The 16,376-nt window shown below is 42.0% G+C and overlaps 1 protein-coding gene across 2 annotated transcripts; it reads left to right on the top strand.

Moving 5' to 3' along the window:
* The first annotated feature begins 874 nt into the window (after positions 1–874).
* dok1b (docking protein 1b) lies at positions 875–15,680 on the top strand. Of its 2 annotated transcripts, none has more exons than XM_005468042.4 (5): positions 875–1,245; positions 10,832–11,152; positions 12,330–12,432; positions 12,537–12,709; positions 13,329–15,680. In XM_005468042.4, exons 1-5 carry the CDS (start codon positions 1,189–1,191, stop codon positions 14,685–14,687), a joined length of 2,013 nt encoding a protein of 670 aa, XP_005468099.1. In that variant the 5' UTR covers positions 875–1,188; the 3' UTR covers positions 14,688–15,680. The 2 variants fall into 2 exon arrangements, with proteins under 2 accessions (XP_005468099.1, XP_005468100.1); XM_005468043.4 differs by having other exon boundaries at positions 876–1,245; positions 12,333–12,432.
* Positions 15,681–16,376: the final 696 nt, after the last annotated feature.

Below are 16,376 nucleotides of genomic sequence, written 5' to 3'. Positions count from 1 at the left end.
AGGGAGTGAGCTGCGACAAGTATAACGCATTTAATACAATACCGGTTGTTACTTATTATTTCAAAATAAACGTGCGCTACGGGCGAAAAAACTCAGTTTAACAGTAAAACTCCTTTTCCCGCCCCCCCCAAGTGAGAAAGCATGTATAAATATCCCCCGTGTTTTTTCACACTTCCATGAATAATGATTCTTCATGGCTAATGTTGATCTTCCATGTTCACAATAATCGACTTTACAGAGAAAGCTGGTAAATTGAGAAGTGAAATTTCCTGACTACAGATATTCTAGAGTTTCTTTTTTGGGGGGCTGGTGGATATCACTTTTAGAGGATCCTAGAATAAACATTTCCCCATTCCGGAGACTCGGCGGTTTCAAATTCACCATCAACATAAAGTACATTGTGAACTGATATGACAGCAAGATTTTCAGTAAAGCCTACTGTCATATGAGTTCAGCTCGTTTGTTTTACTTTGTGTACACTAAAATAAAACTGTTTTAATTTCAAAACAATAATCATTTACACTTGAAGTATTCAACAAATATCTGATGCATTGCGGTGGGGGGAGTAGATAAGGACACAACTGGGTTCAGCAGGCTGTTCTCAAACAATTTTCACACTTTTAAGTGTAAAAACAAACAACAACAAAAAAACAAATACAAAAAATTCCCCCACCACCAACAGAAATTGTCTATATTTAATGATCTAAATATCTTTGGAACCTTTTCCACCCGCTGGAGAATCTACACACAACTACAGCAAACTTCTCTTGTGGTTTTTGCAACCATACCCATGAAGTCAAAAGTCATTATTCAGCGCTTTTATTGTGAAACCGATACCCGGAAGTGACGCGTTGTCGTATAAGCGCGGCTTTTCATTGGTCCATCTCTGCAGGAGGAGTGAGAAGCGACAGATAGTCAAAGCAGCCGACAGCATTTGGACATTGTTTAAGTTTGTGAGGACTTCTCGGTGACAGTTTGGAACCTTTTTCTTCTTTTTCTTCACCATGACACTGTTACCTGCGCGCGAGCGTCGCGATAAACACGGTTTAAGGGCTGTGGAGCGGAAGTGAGAGAAGAGAGAAGTTGTTGAGGGGGGGAAAGAAGAAAAAAAAGGTGATTCTCTTCTGTCAAGTTCAAGTCCAGTTTCATCTTTGTGGAGGACGGCGGGCTTTGGCGTTTTTGGGGGGCATGGACACCCACGTTAAGGAGGGACAGCTTTATGTGCAGCATCAAAAGTTTGGAAAGGTAAGACCCAGGAATAGAAAAGAAAAAACGCTGTTTTTATTAATAAAATGTTGCGTTCACAGAAATAAAGGAAGTGCGTGTAGCCACAGCCAGTGTTATATTACAGGCAAATGAAACGAAGTGGTTGTACTTTAATAAGCCTGTAATAAACAAGCCATAACTTCTCTCTCTTATCTCAGTAGATATTATTTCCGTGTAATCTATTCAGGGTCACTAAAAATAAAGAGAGCTGAAACTCAAACACACAAACTCCACTCTGTACTCAGCCAGTTTTGTGGATAGCTGCTGCTCATTATTGAGAAGCAAATAAAGCCTGTTAGGGGAAGAAAGAGGCACTAAAACTGTTGTGACAGCATTATGTTGTCATATTTTGATTTTTAAAAAATCACAACTAAGTGATGTTAACTTTGTACCTCCACCAGACTGAGGGTTTTTTTGTACCTCGTGGCAAGTAAACAGAGCACTGGTGCAATTACAGGCCAGTGGCTTCAAAGATAATGGTACTGTACCTGCAGAAGGAGGAAGTCAGTGGCTGTGCCTTCAGTGATCTGGCCTTTTTTTGGTGTGGTGGTTTAGAGTAAAGGTGATGTGCATCAGTGTGCATGCAAATTCATCTCTGGGCTAAATGCAAGAACACATGAAACTAAAGTGAACTCAAGCTCCCCGAGTACTGTCAGGAAGGGAAGTTTGGTTGTGTGTGTGTGTGTGTGTGTGTGTTAGTGACAAGCTTTATGTGACTTTCCACAACAACCCATGATAAAAATGTGTTAAACCATTAAAGTAGAGTCGGAAACCAAATCTTTTTTCTACAACGATGGCAGTCTTTACTTTCACTTCAGCTCAGCTGTCTGTACTTGCTGTTTACACCATTTAAACTCGCTGTCAGCATGCAGACTTTGTGTCATCTCACAGCCACACACAGCCAGCAAGACTGGGCACAGCTACCTGTGTGTGTTTGTGCGCGTGCTGGTGTCAGCCCTCGGCCTCAGAGCACCACTGCATAGGAGCTGGGTTACTCTTTAAGATTTGTAAGAGGGTCTTTGTCTCTCCGTCTCTCTGTGGTCATATGACATGGACCAACAAAACATTCTGGCTCCATTTCCTGCCCTGGAATCAACACTTCACAATGCATATTCATACACCCAAAACACAGTTTCAATGCCTTTTATAGGCTGTTTTCAATAGAGCGTGATCAGACCTAAATCTTTCCATTTTCAAAAGTGAGGTGTTGTCTTTTACAGAGTGTCGAGGACCGAAGACCAGAAGTACCCTGAAGGGTATAAAGAAAGTATAAAAATTGAGCAGAATAGAACAGGAAGCAAAATGCTGGCTGATCTGAAAGTGTTGAAACTAGTGCAAGGTTTGGTGGGTGAATTATGCAACCGTTCGAGCTGTCAGTGGACAGGGTAGGACGTTCCCACGTGTATGGTCGGAAAATGTGACTTAAGAGTGAAGTGGCAGTGTCCAACCCAAGTTTCTGTTTCACTCTGTTCTTCTTGTCGAACATGAAGTAGATAGTAGACCGCATTTTATATTTAGCTATTTTCTAATCAGCTGTTTATTTCACTGATTAAATTAACTTGTTAATGTTTTTGTCCCATTTGGTAAATACGTGCTAGAGATAAAGGATTGAAACAAACAAACAAACAAACAAACAAACAAAAAAACTATTTTGTTTGAAGCTGAAAGATGCTGACAGCTCCTATTATCATCTGAGGGTTTTTTTCTGTCAACTTCAGGAAAAAAACTTCTTCATAGAGGACAGCTGCTTCCACAGGCTGGCTCCTTGTGATGGGTAAAATTTAATTAGAGAAAACTCTGCAGATCTGGCCCACTGTGGGCACTTTTATTTGACCAGTGTTGTAGATGCTGTGATGGCACTCGGGCGGCCATGCGCCCCATTTGCTGATCTGGTTGAAAAAAATAGGTCACACAATGATTTTTGTTTGGTATTCATTCATTTCATCATCAGTGCCAAGTCTTTACCAGAAGTAGCCCACATCCGCAAGCTAACCAGAATCTGCATCATCCTTCTATAACTTACAAGACAAATATTTCTGCTTTTCCTTTGATGCCACTCTGTGTTACAGCGGCATTCATAGGATCCAAAATATGACATATTGCTCTGTTTTAACCAATCAGAAGCACATTTGAGCAATGCAGAGGTGTAAAACAGAGCAAATATTTGGGGTGATGCACCTGGCACCTTTATGTACACTGTAAATATCGTTTATTGGAAAGCCGTGTTTGAGATAAATATTTGGATTTATAAATCTTGGGCCTGCAGATTGCAGTCCACTTTCATGCTGGAGCTGCAAAAAGCTTTGAGTTTGAAGAGTGCAGGTGTGGGCATGACGGTGCAGCTCTAAAGCCAGGAGCTAGCTGCCACTTGAACAGACGGGGTGTGTCGGAATGAAGTGGAATTACGTGCCCGGAGGCCACTACATTTATACAACAGTGATTCACGTCTGAAGGTCCCCGCAGTGGATTAATGGGTTTGTGTGTCTGTATTTGCAGGTAGCACCTCAGTAGCTACATCACATTTCTCGGAAAACAAACACCAAATCATTTGTAGTTTGAGGAAGTAACATACAGGAAGGTGTGCAGTTTTCCTTGAATAGCCTGCAGGAATAATACAAAGGATTATGCTGGCAGTATTGAAAATCCCCATTTATGCATTAGATTTGATATTTTCCCCTCTTTGCATAATGATTTACTTTCATGTCCTCCTGACTTTACAAATACCTGATGTGTTTGGACCGAACTCTGTAACTATACTGTGAGTATTTTAAAGTGTTAGTTCTGTAAATTTTAGCGAAATTTACAAAACATTTACTGCACTTTACACTGAGGTGACTGGAAGACACTTGGAGCAATTTCTTTGCGTACATTTTAATGTTGGGGTGCGGTCATTGTGCTTATCGTTTCCTGTTCTTATCAAGCCCTCGTTCCCATTCAGTAACTTCGGGCACAACAGTTCTTCAGTGAGTTTGGTTCATATCTTGGCATAAAAAACCCCCGAAATAAAATCTTTTGTCACTCTCCCGATCACTTGGTTAGAACACAGAGAAAAGCTCAACGTCATTATTCTGATTTATTTCCGGTGCACTTTTCCCCCTTTGCGTCCTTTAGTCAACAGGTCATCATGCTTTCAGTAAGCATTAATACTTCTATACAGGTATCGTGTTACAGCACAGTGACTTTTTCAGAATTGTTACCAACCCTAAAAATACGAATACTTGAAAACAGAACTACCCTTCTTCTGTTGACTAAAACGACCATAAAAATGAACCTTGTCATGGACTACGATATTACAGTATAGCTGTTTAATTTTGTAATAAAAGTAAGCTAAACAGTTTACCGTATGAACATTTAGGCACGCAAAAAGCCACATGTGGCGTTTACTAACAGTCTAACATTCTGACTCTGCGCATCAGAAATTCGGTACTCTTGCGGCTGGAAATGATTTGTCATATTTGACAGACTTCCTCCGAGACATAGATTTCAGAAAGTCTTCACATTTCACAGCATTTTTTCTGGTCATTTGTTAATGTAAAGCCCATGCTGCACGCGCTCGCTGAAACAGGTAAAGAAAACTGAACATACAGCGTCTTAATAAGGACCTCATTCGCATGTTTGCACACGCTGGTGATGGTTGAGCTGACATGAAAGCTGGTAGCCATCCCTGTCAGGAGCAACTTGAGTAACATGTCATCGCTGATGCCAAGGATTGAACCACAGACCAAAAAATCCAACGTTTCCAGTTTCCAGGGAATACTTGTTGGTTTAAAGTGAATATATTTGAGAGTTGTTGTTTTATCTGGTAGTTAGCGCTAAGATAATGACGAGTTAACTGGTCATCAGAAATTTGTTAATAATAAGTCGTTTTTTATGCAGCAATTCCAACAAATCCACTGGTTCCAGGATCTTTAGATTTCCTGTTTGATCTTTTTGACTGCTTGTAATATTTTTAATATTTCTTGACATTTACAGACCAAGTGATGATCATGAAAATTCTCTGAGGATTAATCGGTAATCAGAGCGCCTGTTCCTATTGGATCTGCTGGTCGATTTGGCTAAACTTAGACCTCAACTTCCACATTTTGTGACGACGTCATTGTTGAAAACCGTGTTGGCACTGAGAGCGACCTCTTACCTGTGTTACCTGATTTCACAGACATTATCATCGCCCTTAAAATCTCCACTCCACACATAGCTGTTTTTCCATACGGCGTGTGCATAATGGTATCAGCCTCACCGCGTAGTAGCGCAAATATAATTTGTGTCAAATCAGCAGATCGTTTGGGAGCGAGTAACGGAAAGCGTAAGTGAACCGAACAGGCAGTTATTGCGGTTTGCTCAAATGTTATTTTCTCACATTAGTTTCACTCAAATCTGAGCTCATTGTGATTCACGTTTGGTTTTTGGGTCGAGAGAATCTGCAAACAGTTGAGAAAAGCTTGAGTTTATGGACACCACAGAGGACTGAGGTTAGGGCAGCAGACCTGTGGTCAGAGCAGTTGGCCATCTCCTTTTCTCTTATAAAACCTCGTACTCGTTTGTCTACCTTTTACATAAAGACACACATAAACAGAGAGCCCTCTGTTTTCCACCAGATTCCTTTTAGTGCATATTACCCACAACACACGGCATGATACAGACAAACTTTTATGCTTAAAGAAACACACACACAGTATGTGCCACTGAGGTCTGTCTGTGGCCAGTAAGAGGGTGGTGAAGTGGGTTATTACACTGGTTTATTACAGACAAAGAGCATCACGTGTTCATGCAGCGACAGACTGGTTAAATGTATATCTACCTGCCTGAAAGCATCTGTCTGTATGCAAACACTTATTGTAATGACAGTTGGAAGGACAAGCAAATGAAACCCAAAGTTATGTCATCCTTACTGGAAACACAGTGGAATCTGTGGCATATAAACAAACAAAGAGTTGAATATGTGACAGAATTGCAACATTCATTATTTTTTCCACCATTATGTTCAGTGCACAGCTACCTGAAGGAAAGAAGGAGACTTATATTATTATTATTACATTCTTCTTCTCATTATTATTATATATTATACATACATACATATTATATTTCTTATACTACCCTAAAGTGGTAGTCAGTCATGAAAATGCTGAAAAAAGGGGAAATCTTTTCAGCCAATGTAAAGGGGAATGATACCTTGTGAGTTAAGTACTTCTTATTGATACACATTTTTAGATAAGGCCCCTGACATGTAGATAAGTATGGGCCATGTGCTTCTCTTCAATTCTTCCAGCTCATGCAAACAGACAGGACATCACTGAGGAAGTTTCGCTCCTTCGCTCAGATACATCTCTTTTGCATAATTTCCACTCTGTGTAATAGTGGCTGATAACGGCCGGTTGCCTTATATGGAGCAGCTGTTTCACAGACAGACATAATACACACGCACACACAGTCGCACACCCGCACATGCTTTAAAGTCTCACATCCTTTTCATGTATACCACTGAATTACATCACATTGTAAGAAGGGCTGATCGCGGTCTGTGTGCGTGCATTCGCTTGTACGGTCCACGGCGAACATTCTCACACAGACCCACACACACACACCAGCGAACACATATATACACTGACACAGACCAGGATTCAGATGAAGGAAGCAAAGAGAATCCTGAGTTATGACAATCCCACACATTTCCTGTCCGTTTTGGCAGTTCATTTTAAAGGCTGCAGTGTGTGTCTGTGTGTGTGCGTGAAGGAATTTGGTAAAGCTGTCTTATTTAATGCGGGGACCTCTTTTATGGCTACATTTGACAGGGATATTAAGACATTTATTATGAACACATTTACCTCAAGGCCTTCAGAGGTTATCCAACTCAGCTTTAACAGGAAACCTCAGAAAGACCAACTAAGGACCCTGTAGGTTGTAGATATACACAAACCCTGTTGCTATAGCTGTATCTGAAGCGTCATGCAAATATCATAATTCCACCTTTACATACTGTGTCACATGTTGATTATTTTCATGCAGCGAATGATAATGAAAAAGCCGTTAGGGCTTATTCAGTACGGCAAACTGATGGTTGACAGTAAATATGGGCAGAGCATTTACTGAAGTACAGTTAGGAAGTACTTCATTTCACTTGAGGTGCTCTATTTTATTTCTTCTTCTTTATCCTTTTAGTCCTTTATTTGTCAGTTACAGTTAAGTGTACTTCACCAGTATGTTATATACAAATATTTAGATGCAGTACTTTCAGTTTTGAGAGCTTTTACTGGTCCTAACAAGCATTTTCACTACATTTCCTTAAGTATAGCATCCAAAGATTGTCTATTACAGTCTAATCAATGAATCCCAAAGAATCCACAAGCTGACGTAATTATTGGAGTTGATGAATTTCTTAGCTGATACGCAAATGATAGTTGTAATATGAACTTTTTAAAGTTTTTCATGATTTACATCAATCTGACTGCTGGGCTAGTCTGCTGGCCTGAGCTCTATAGAGTCAAAATTATAACAATATAATAAAATAACAATATTTCAATGGACTTTACTAAAATGTTTCTGACGACATAGAAAAATAATATTTAACAGTGTTTTATTGATGTTCCCAGCTTGCAGGCAGCAAAATCAAATGAAGGACAGCATCCATGCTTCTTGTCCGATGAGCTGCTGTCTAACTAATTCAAAGCGTGAATCTGTTGTAACAAGGTAACAGAAGCTTCAGCGTTAGGGAGCAACAGTAGTGACACAACAGAAGTCAAATGTAAAGTAAAATAAAAGTATCTTGGGTCAGGTTTTTTAACCTGCTGATTAAAATCTTCCTTTTCCTCACTGTGACCACATCAGGAATTTCCATCCATCGTTTGCTTTTCCTGTCGTATAGAGTGCAGCCAACGATGCTCAGTTGAGTTAATTACTTTGGCCCACACATCAGCTGGTTCTATATCTCCTCCTTGCATGCCTCCGTAGCCTGTTTGTGCTTGATGGTGACTTTTTGCCTCAATTTGTTGTTTCTGCCTTCAACTGAAGCAGTTTTCTTGTTGAATTTAGTTAAAGTAGCTCCTTTATTACCCTTAACGTCAGACATATCTGTGCTTGTTTCAGTGTGTGCATGCTACATAAACGTAAACTTACATCATGTAAAAACTATACTGGTTTCATTTCCAGACAATATGATATGCTACACTAACTGTTTTAGCAAGTTTTGGATAGCTAGGAGATGACCAAGCCAACACGTCCTTTTCTTTGTTTACTAACGCACACGAGTTCAAAATAAAGCTAAATTGTTGTCAGAATAGAGCTGATTACATATTTGGCAAATGGAAACTATGTTTTTTCTACTTGCTGCTTGGTCAAGACACTCAGAATATGAGAAGCAATAAATAATAACTAGCTATAGCGATTTAGCATTAAAGGTCTTTAACGTGTCAGTAGGAAAAGCAGGTGTAAGTAAAATAGGAGTTGGCTGAATTCCTTCGAATCTCTTTAGCTTCTGGATCCTGTTATAATTCCTGTTGACTCACTCTCACACTTCTATGGAAGACAGCTGAATGACATGAAGCCACTGTAAATGGTTTTAACCCTTGTGTGTCTCCCAACATGACAAATGAATGTGCTGTGATAAAGTATTTATGTTAAGTTGCATATATCATGTCGTAATAAAGCTTTAACCCTTTAAATGGATGTCAGAAGTCACACACTGGGCTGTGGCTGCTGTTCCACTCAGCATTCAGGTTCTTTGAGCTTTAATTTTCTGATGTACTAAATAATGTTTTCGCTTCTTATCAGTGAAGTAGAACCTTTCCTGCCGTTGTAATTTTCATATTTCTCATTTACTTCTGTTCGCTGGATTTTCCCTGCTGGTCGAAGGACTTTAAAAACCCCTGACCTTCCCGTTACAAACTCAGCTGTCTGACTATCAGGCCTCGCTGAGTGATTTAAGGGGAAAACACATAGACGCACTTTTTCAGGAGAAATGTCCACATATGACTAAAGAGTAAAAAACCTGGAGGAATTTTCTAAATAAAACAAGTTTGATTTATTGTGGTATCAGCTTCACGATAAACACTACTTTAGTCTACACTGTATTGACTACATGCAGCCGTACATGTCTTCATGTCTATTTTCAGCAGCGAACGCCGGGGCTCTTTTACACCTGCCGAGCTTCTCATTGTTCAGTGTCGGATCGCGTGTCACGTTGTTTGCTGCTGTCCCTGTTTGTGGAGGAAGAGATCATTGTTAGCTGTTGCTTCCTCACCGCTGGCCTCGGGGTAGAAATGATAAACCTGTCGCCAAATTTTGTCCGGGTCATTTTTTTATCCTGGGAGATAAAAGATAAAGCAGGCACATTTCTTTACACAGAAGGCACGTAAACCCAAAACATCCTCAATGAGATATTTAGTTATTATTTTTATCCTAAAGTGATGTACAGATGCAGTCAGAGCTGGAGTAGTTAGGTTAAAATGAACTAACTGTTAAACCTCAAAAACTCATAGAATTATTTTAATATACTAAATTAATCTATGTGTAAACTCTAGATGAGTAAATGCTTTTAAGATGACTTTTCTGTATGAGCAATGATGACTAATGCTGAGGTCTGCAACTGCTGCTGATTGAATGTAAAGGAAACAATGGCTTGTGCAACAGATCTGAGTTAAACTGCACTGGAGTCATCACCACATGCCTCCTACATTAAGCCTCAGACAGCAGAGCAGCAGAGTAACAGAACAGCCTGGAAATCTCATTTTGACTCAGAATTTCTGAATCTTAACTTTACTCTTCATCAGTTTTTAATCATTTGTGGACAATTTTGTGTTCCCCTCTACTGCTATCAGATCAAACCACACACAAATGGCTTTTAGCTCGTTCGACAGACATTAACAGGATAATGTAAATCATATCTTTTGTTTCAATTCAAATTCACTTTTTTCTACCCTTTCAGCCTGTCCACCCACTTAGGCAACTTTCAGGTTTAGTTTAAACTCAGCCTACTTGTCTGATCGCTACATGGAAGACAAACTTGTGTTTCTAAAGACTTGTACTGTAAAGTGAACAATATCAGTAAAACTTCGAAAATAAAAACTATGACAGAAGTGTTCAGAAGAAAGTAAACATTACACACCCTGTACTTGAAATATGACCTAACCTAAGAATGTGTAACCTCCTCACACGTTTTGCAGTGACGATAATTTGTATTTGGAGTCATGCTTCTATCCACATGGCAATATTTGTCAAGGTTTCCTGTAACAACTGATTTGGTCTTCACAACTAATGTAAGAAATGCATGGTCAGAGTGTGCAGCAGCCTAAACAGCTTTTTGGCTGACCTGATTTATTAGTGGTTCAGTATTTTAGACCGATATTTCCCAGTCTATCTATATCAGCATTTATAACCATCAGTAAATGAAAATTTAAAAAAGTAAAGAAAAGGCAGGAGAAACACCCTTGAACCATGTTATGAGTTTTTGTGACATACTCTGCAGCTTCCCTCTTTGTCGCTGCAAAAAAAACAGTCGGGTGAAAGGTGCTAAAACGCTTGTCTCAGTTTTAGCTACAATAATGTTTACTGATTTTTCTCGTTACTTCCACAGAAATGGAAGAAGAACTGGTTCGTCCTCTACCCTGCCAGCCAAAATGGCATCGCCCGCCTCGAGTTCTTCGACGCTCCTGGTGGTGGAGGTGGAGGCGGCGGAGGCACCATAGGCGGGTCCAATGAGAAGACCAGGAAGCTGGACAAGAAGATCATTCGCTTGTCCGAGTGCATTTCCATCCTGCCTGCACTGACAGAGAGCTGTCCCAAAGACAACATGGCCGCGTTTTGTGTGGAAACAAACGATAAGACGCACGTGTTTTCAGCAGAAAAGACTGTTGCCAAGGATTGGATGGATACCATGTGCGACATTGCATTTCAGGTATTTTTATAGTTTTTAAAGACTCGTACACCTGCTAATTAGTACTAAATAATATACAAATAAAATACTGGACTTGACTAACCATACAGGTTTTATAGTGAAAAGCTCAGTCATTCCTATAAGCGGCTGTGAAGCCTAGCAGACAGCTAGCAGCTAAAGTCACCTAGCCTGCAACACCTTTTTGTTGCAGGCCTCAAACGTTTCATTTGTCTTAAATGAACTTGGTCATTTTAACATGGGCGCCTACCGACTCACGTTAGTAACCAGCCTCATGTGGACGTTAGAAAGTTGCAGATTTTCGCACTTCTCCACCGGCTTTATTTTTCAGTGCTGTAGGCTGATGCTCAGTTTGCTATAGGAAGCAGAGTTTGCAGTGTGTGACTAATAACAGGGTGGATGTGTGTGTTTTTTAAGGCTTCCTGTGTGTCTTTGTTTAATGTCTTTATCTCTTGTTGTATCTACAATATGTTTCTTTGCACCTAGCTTCTCTGCTCTGTAGTCTACAAGCCTAAATGTGACCACAAATATCTGCACAAATTTAATGAAAAAGCGGATTTAGTGCAATGTGGACTTTTCTTTTTGTTTGTGCGTGAGTCTTCCAAATTTTCCCACATGCCCTTGGAGTGTCTATGTAGGCCGCAGCTTATACCATGTGAGCGCCTACACACATATACACAAACATGAACATAGCAGATATTTGCAGAAAGGAAGCCAGAGGGAGTTTCCAGGAGGAAGACTGCACACTCAGCCTCTCTAACACTTTACTCTTTTCTCTTCTCACTCTTTTTACTTGGTCCTTCACGTCTGCTGTGTTTATATGAAATTCAGTGTAATTCAGTTTTATTTATATAGCACCAAATCACAACAATAGTCGCCTCAAGGTGCTTTACATTGTTAGGTAAAAACCCTGCGATAACACAGAGAAAAACCCGACAGTCAGACAAGTCACTATGAGCAAGCACTTGGCGACAATAGGAAGGAAAAACTCCCTTTTAACAGGAAGAAACCGTCGGCAGAACCAGGCCAGGGAGGGGCGGGGCCATCTGCCGTGACCGGTTGAGGTTGATGAGAGGGAAACGGGACAAAATGTGCGACACATAGCTTACATATGTTTATGTGTACATTCTGTGACTATCCTAATTCAGTGTCTGGTTGTCTGTTGTGTTCATGTGACCAGCAGGGCGGAAGTGGCAGCAGTAACAGCGGTGCTGTAGACTCTAATGGAGGACCCAAGGACCTGCAGATGGCCGAGAACCTCATCTACTACTCCAGAGAGGAGGGTAAGTCACAAAGCAGTCCAGTCTTTTGGGCTCAGGGGTTAATCTAATCCAGCCAGATATTTTCTAGAAGATTTATGAAAAAAATTGCTCTTATTTTGTTGCAGTGAACGAGTTCTGGGTAACCATTCAACGGACCGAGGCCTCAGAGCGTTGTGGGCTTGCGGGCAACTACTGGCTGAAAGCTGAAAGCGATGTCTTGATCTTGAAGGAGCCAAAGACCAAGAGGCATGTTCTGGTGTGGCCCTACAAGCTGCTGAGGAGATACGGCAGGGACAGGGTGAGTGAAATATACTCTGATAGGCAGAAAAACGATCAGAGCAACAGAGAAATGGCTAAAATCTCCTCAGGTCATCAAAACATGTTGATCTCTGACAAACTTGGAAAGGATGTGTGTTGTCCTAAGTTTAAACCCACGGCGCACAACTGATTATACGTAGGAAGTGAAAACAATGACAGCGCGTATACATGTGGTTTGAGCCTCAGCGTCACCAAATATATTTAGGGTCCGACTCTGTGGTTGTTTTGTGTCACTTAGATGCTTCAAAGCTCAAGATCAGGACTTAAAATTAGCAGATGACCTTTAAAAGAGGCTGTTTACTTTGTCTACTCATGATGTTTATGTTTAAGTATCGATGCCATCGCTGGAAGGGAAACAGATAATGACTTTCAACTTTCTGCCTCAATTAGAATTTGGAAGTAAATTTATTATTCAGATCTAATCAGAAAACTTGAAAATGAAGTGAAGTTCACTAGAAAAAGGAAGTGCTGGGACTTGTGTGACTAGCTTCTGTTGCATCTGTTTCATTTTGAAATTTGTTCAATGCCTTCTGTAATAGACACACTTAACTCTAAATTTTAGATGAAACCCAATTAACCATTTTTTTTTCTTTTTCCAGGTCATGTTTTCATTCGAGGCGGGCCGACGGTGCGACTCAGGCCCTGGCACCTTCACCTTTGAGACCAAACAAGGGAACGAGATCTTCATACTGGTCGACCAGGCGATCCAGTCGCAGAAAGCTTTAGCTGAAGAGCGCCGCCTCAGCAGCCCTTTGAACTCTGAATCAGACTGCCCGGCATCGCTTCAACATCTCCGCAATACCATTTCTGCCAGCATGGCGACGGGAAGTGGCGACAGCAGCAGCTGCAGCAGTCGCGAGGCCGACGGTGATTCGGGCGGGAGCAAACCAGGCTCGGCTGACGGCGTGCTCGGAAAGAGAGACGGAGGAGACGGAGGAAGGGTGCAAGGAGGTGGAACGGCACTTAAAGGGAGGAGTTTACCAGAGCCTCCAGGGATGTTGGGGGTTTTGGGAGGTGCAGCGACACCTCCGCGGTCTCCCAAAGGACATGTGGGCAAAGGTGTGTGCTTAGCTGATGAAAGCGCAGGCCTTTATTCTGAACCGGCTGATTCAGTCCGTTTGCCTCTGCAAAGCGCTGATTGTCTCTATTCTGACCCGGTGGACAGCATCAAGGGTCAGAACCCAACCAGCAGCCCATCCACAGCCAACGCTCCAGTGCCCACTCCACGCCAACGACCAGTAGGCGACGATTCCGTGGGAGCGGGCGGGGATCACCCGTCAGGCAGTAACCACAGGAAGCACCCAGATCTGTACTCGCATGTGTACGATCAGATCACTATGGATCTGAACGCACTGAGTCTGAACGGGGGTGTAGGGAAAGGACGAGGGGGAGGACGGGCGTTGAACACTAGCAGGCGACCCCCAGGAGGTAACGCAGAAGGAGCTCCGTCACCTCCTGCCTCTTCCCAGGAGCACATATATGACGAACCAGAGGGTCGTGCAAAAGGAAGCATACCCGCTAGCTTAGGAATGCTTATTTATGACAAGGCTCACGCGGAGCCTCACAGCCAGAGGAGACAAGAGGAGACGGTGACCCCATCAGGACAGGAGGGGAAGCAGCCTCAGAGACAATCCCCTCCCCAGTTCGGCCAGGGCCGTGGCACGCCACAGCCTCCGACGCCACGGTTCCCCAAGCCCCTTACCGCTCCCAAGCCAGGCAGGGGTGGTTTCACTCGTAAGGAGCCAGTTCCTCTGCCCCCTGGAAAAGGAGGTCCCGGCAATAATGTGAACAACAACAACAACATTTGGGGTGGTGGTGGTAGTGGAGACGGGGGGAAAGTGGTATACAGCAGAGTATCAAAATCTAAGGCTCCAGCTACTGCTATGTGGTACAGCCAGCATCAACAAGCACGGCTGAGAGCACCCGATATCATTTATGACAACCTGGGAGATATTTGACACGAATCGCTTTTTTCAAAGAGGTAAGATGACGCTGAAAGACAAATTTTTGGTCAGTGCCTGCGATCTTTTCCAAAGGACTGAGTGCATCTCACATTTCTTCCGGCGGCAGACTGGAATAATGATTTGAGACAGCGGATTAGCTCACAGCCATGAGAAAACCACAACATGGCTGCATTTTTTTAAACATGCAGTGCAGCTATAGCAGGGCCACCCTGCGCTTGTGTGTGTTCCAGAAAGCGCGAGTGAGTGTTTGCCTGGTCAAACCCATAATTGGTGTACCCAAGCCACAGTGTGGTCAAAGCCAGCCACTTCATTTGAACGAACACACACACACACACGCACACATAAAGGAACCGAATGGATGTGCCAACAAGAGCCTCTGCCTACGGGCTTGACTTGAAGACGCTGGGAGAGTGGCTTGGCTCTTCTTTTCTCATCCGCTGTGGCTGCGAATTGACCGAAGAACATGTTTTTTTGCACTGCTGCTTTCTCCGTTTCTCTGAAATGCGAGACGGCTTGACGGACACAAGTCATTGTTTGACAGTGAGATGAGGGACGCACCAAAAGGAACCAGTCATTTTCTGTTTGTGTTTTCCAGGCTGATTTATTCTCTCAAATCTCACCAAAATGGGAAGATGAATTTTTTCAGGCCAGGACACTAATATGAGATGTGGTCGCACTGGAAGAGCCGCTGTTTAAAAAAAAAAAAAAAAAAAGGAAAAAAAAAATAGTAGCTGATTTAGTGAAGCCTGAAAAGTGGAACTGTTAAGACTGCTTCAGAATCGATGAAACAATCTCGTGGCCATTAAATCACAACCTCCTGCACAAGTTTAATATTTGTTAAAATCCTGTATATTTCTGTGTTTTCACAAACTAAATATGAAACTAATCAGTCCTCTGCAGTGTAATAAGTATGTGTGTGTATGTGTCCAAAACAGCTGTGCTGTCTGTAAATATAACTAATAATAAAAGTGGCTCTACAAATTTAAACGATTTCTTCAAAGTCACTTCTTTAAACAAGTTTCTCGATTACCACCCCGCTCTCCTTGTCCTGCCAGGAGCCAATCAGACGCTTAAAAGACTTTTCTGTTCTGGACCAAAACAGGACAGCGAAGCGGTCTGACCTCATCCTCCACTTCTCTCCTGCTGCCACGCTCTGTTTTTGTTGTTTCTGTTGGTTTCCAGCCACTTAATCACACCATTAAAGCCCAGCCTCGAAAAAAAAAAAAAAGTAAGAAAAGCACAAAGACGTCCTTTCTTACTTTCTTCCTTCCTTTCTCCATCTCTGCTTTAATTCTGTTGTCCGGTTGCTCTGGTGACAGTTAAAACGGTGGCTGGTTTGTGTCGGACACGCTGTGCATTTTAACTGCTGAGAGATACCGTAAGAGGACGGCGGGCACACGAGATGTGAATGGGAAGATTTGAGGGTTTCTTCTGAGCTGAGGGTGACAAAACAGTCGGAACAAAGAGATTTAAAGACGGAGGGGGAAAAAAAAAAGAAATGCTGACATGATGAATGCTGGCCTGGATGAGCCAAGCTGTGTCTGGTTGGCTTGCAAACAGGTACAGGCTGTTCTCTTTGCAGCCACTGCTGCTATTTATCCCCTTCATCCCTCTTTATCCCTCTTTTTTTATTCCCTCACCTGCTGCTGGAGTAATTGGATTACATATTGAAAGTAAATTTCC

Source organism: Oreochromis niloticus, linkage group LG3 (genome assembly GCF_001858045.2).
Source record: "Oreochromis niloticus isolate F11D_XX linkage group LG3, O_niloticus_UMD_NMBU, whole genome shotgun sequence".
NCBI lineage: Eukaryota > Metazoa > Chordata > Actinopteri > Cichliformes > Cichlidae > Oreochromis > Oreochromis niloticus.
Note: the sequence above shows the minus strand (reverse complement) of the source record. Positions and strands in the feature narration are given on the sequence as shown.

Bases quoted from the DNA above. Each gene is read 5' to 3' on its own strand.
- dok1b (XM_005468042.4), top strand. From the start codon at position 1,189: ATGGACACCCACGTTAAGGAGGGACAGCTTTATGTGCAGCATCAAAAG. The intron at 11,153-12,329 runs GTATTTTTATAG...TCATGTGACCAG, and splicing joins TGTGCGACATTGCATTTCAG to CAGGGCGGAAGTGGCAGCAG. The intron at 12,433-12,536 runs GTAAGTCACAAA...ATTTTGTTGCAG, and splicing joins CTACTACTCCAGAGAGGAGG to TGAACGAGTTCTGGGTAACC.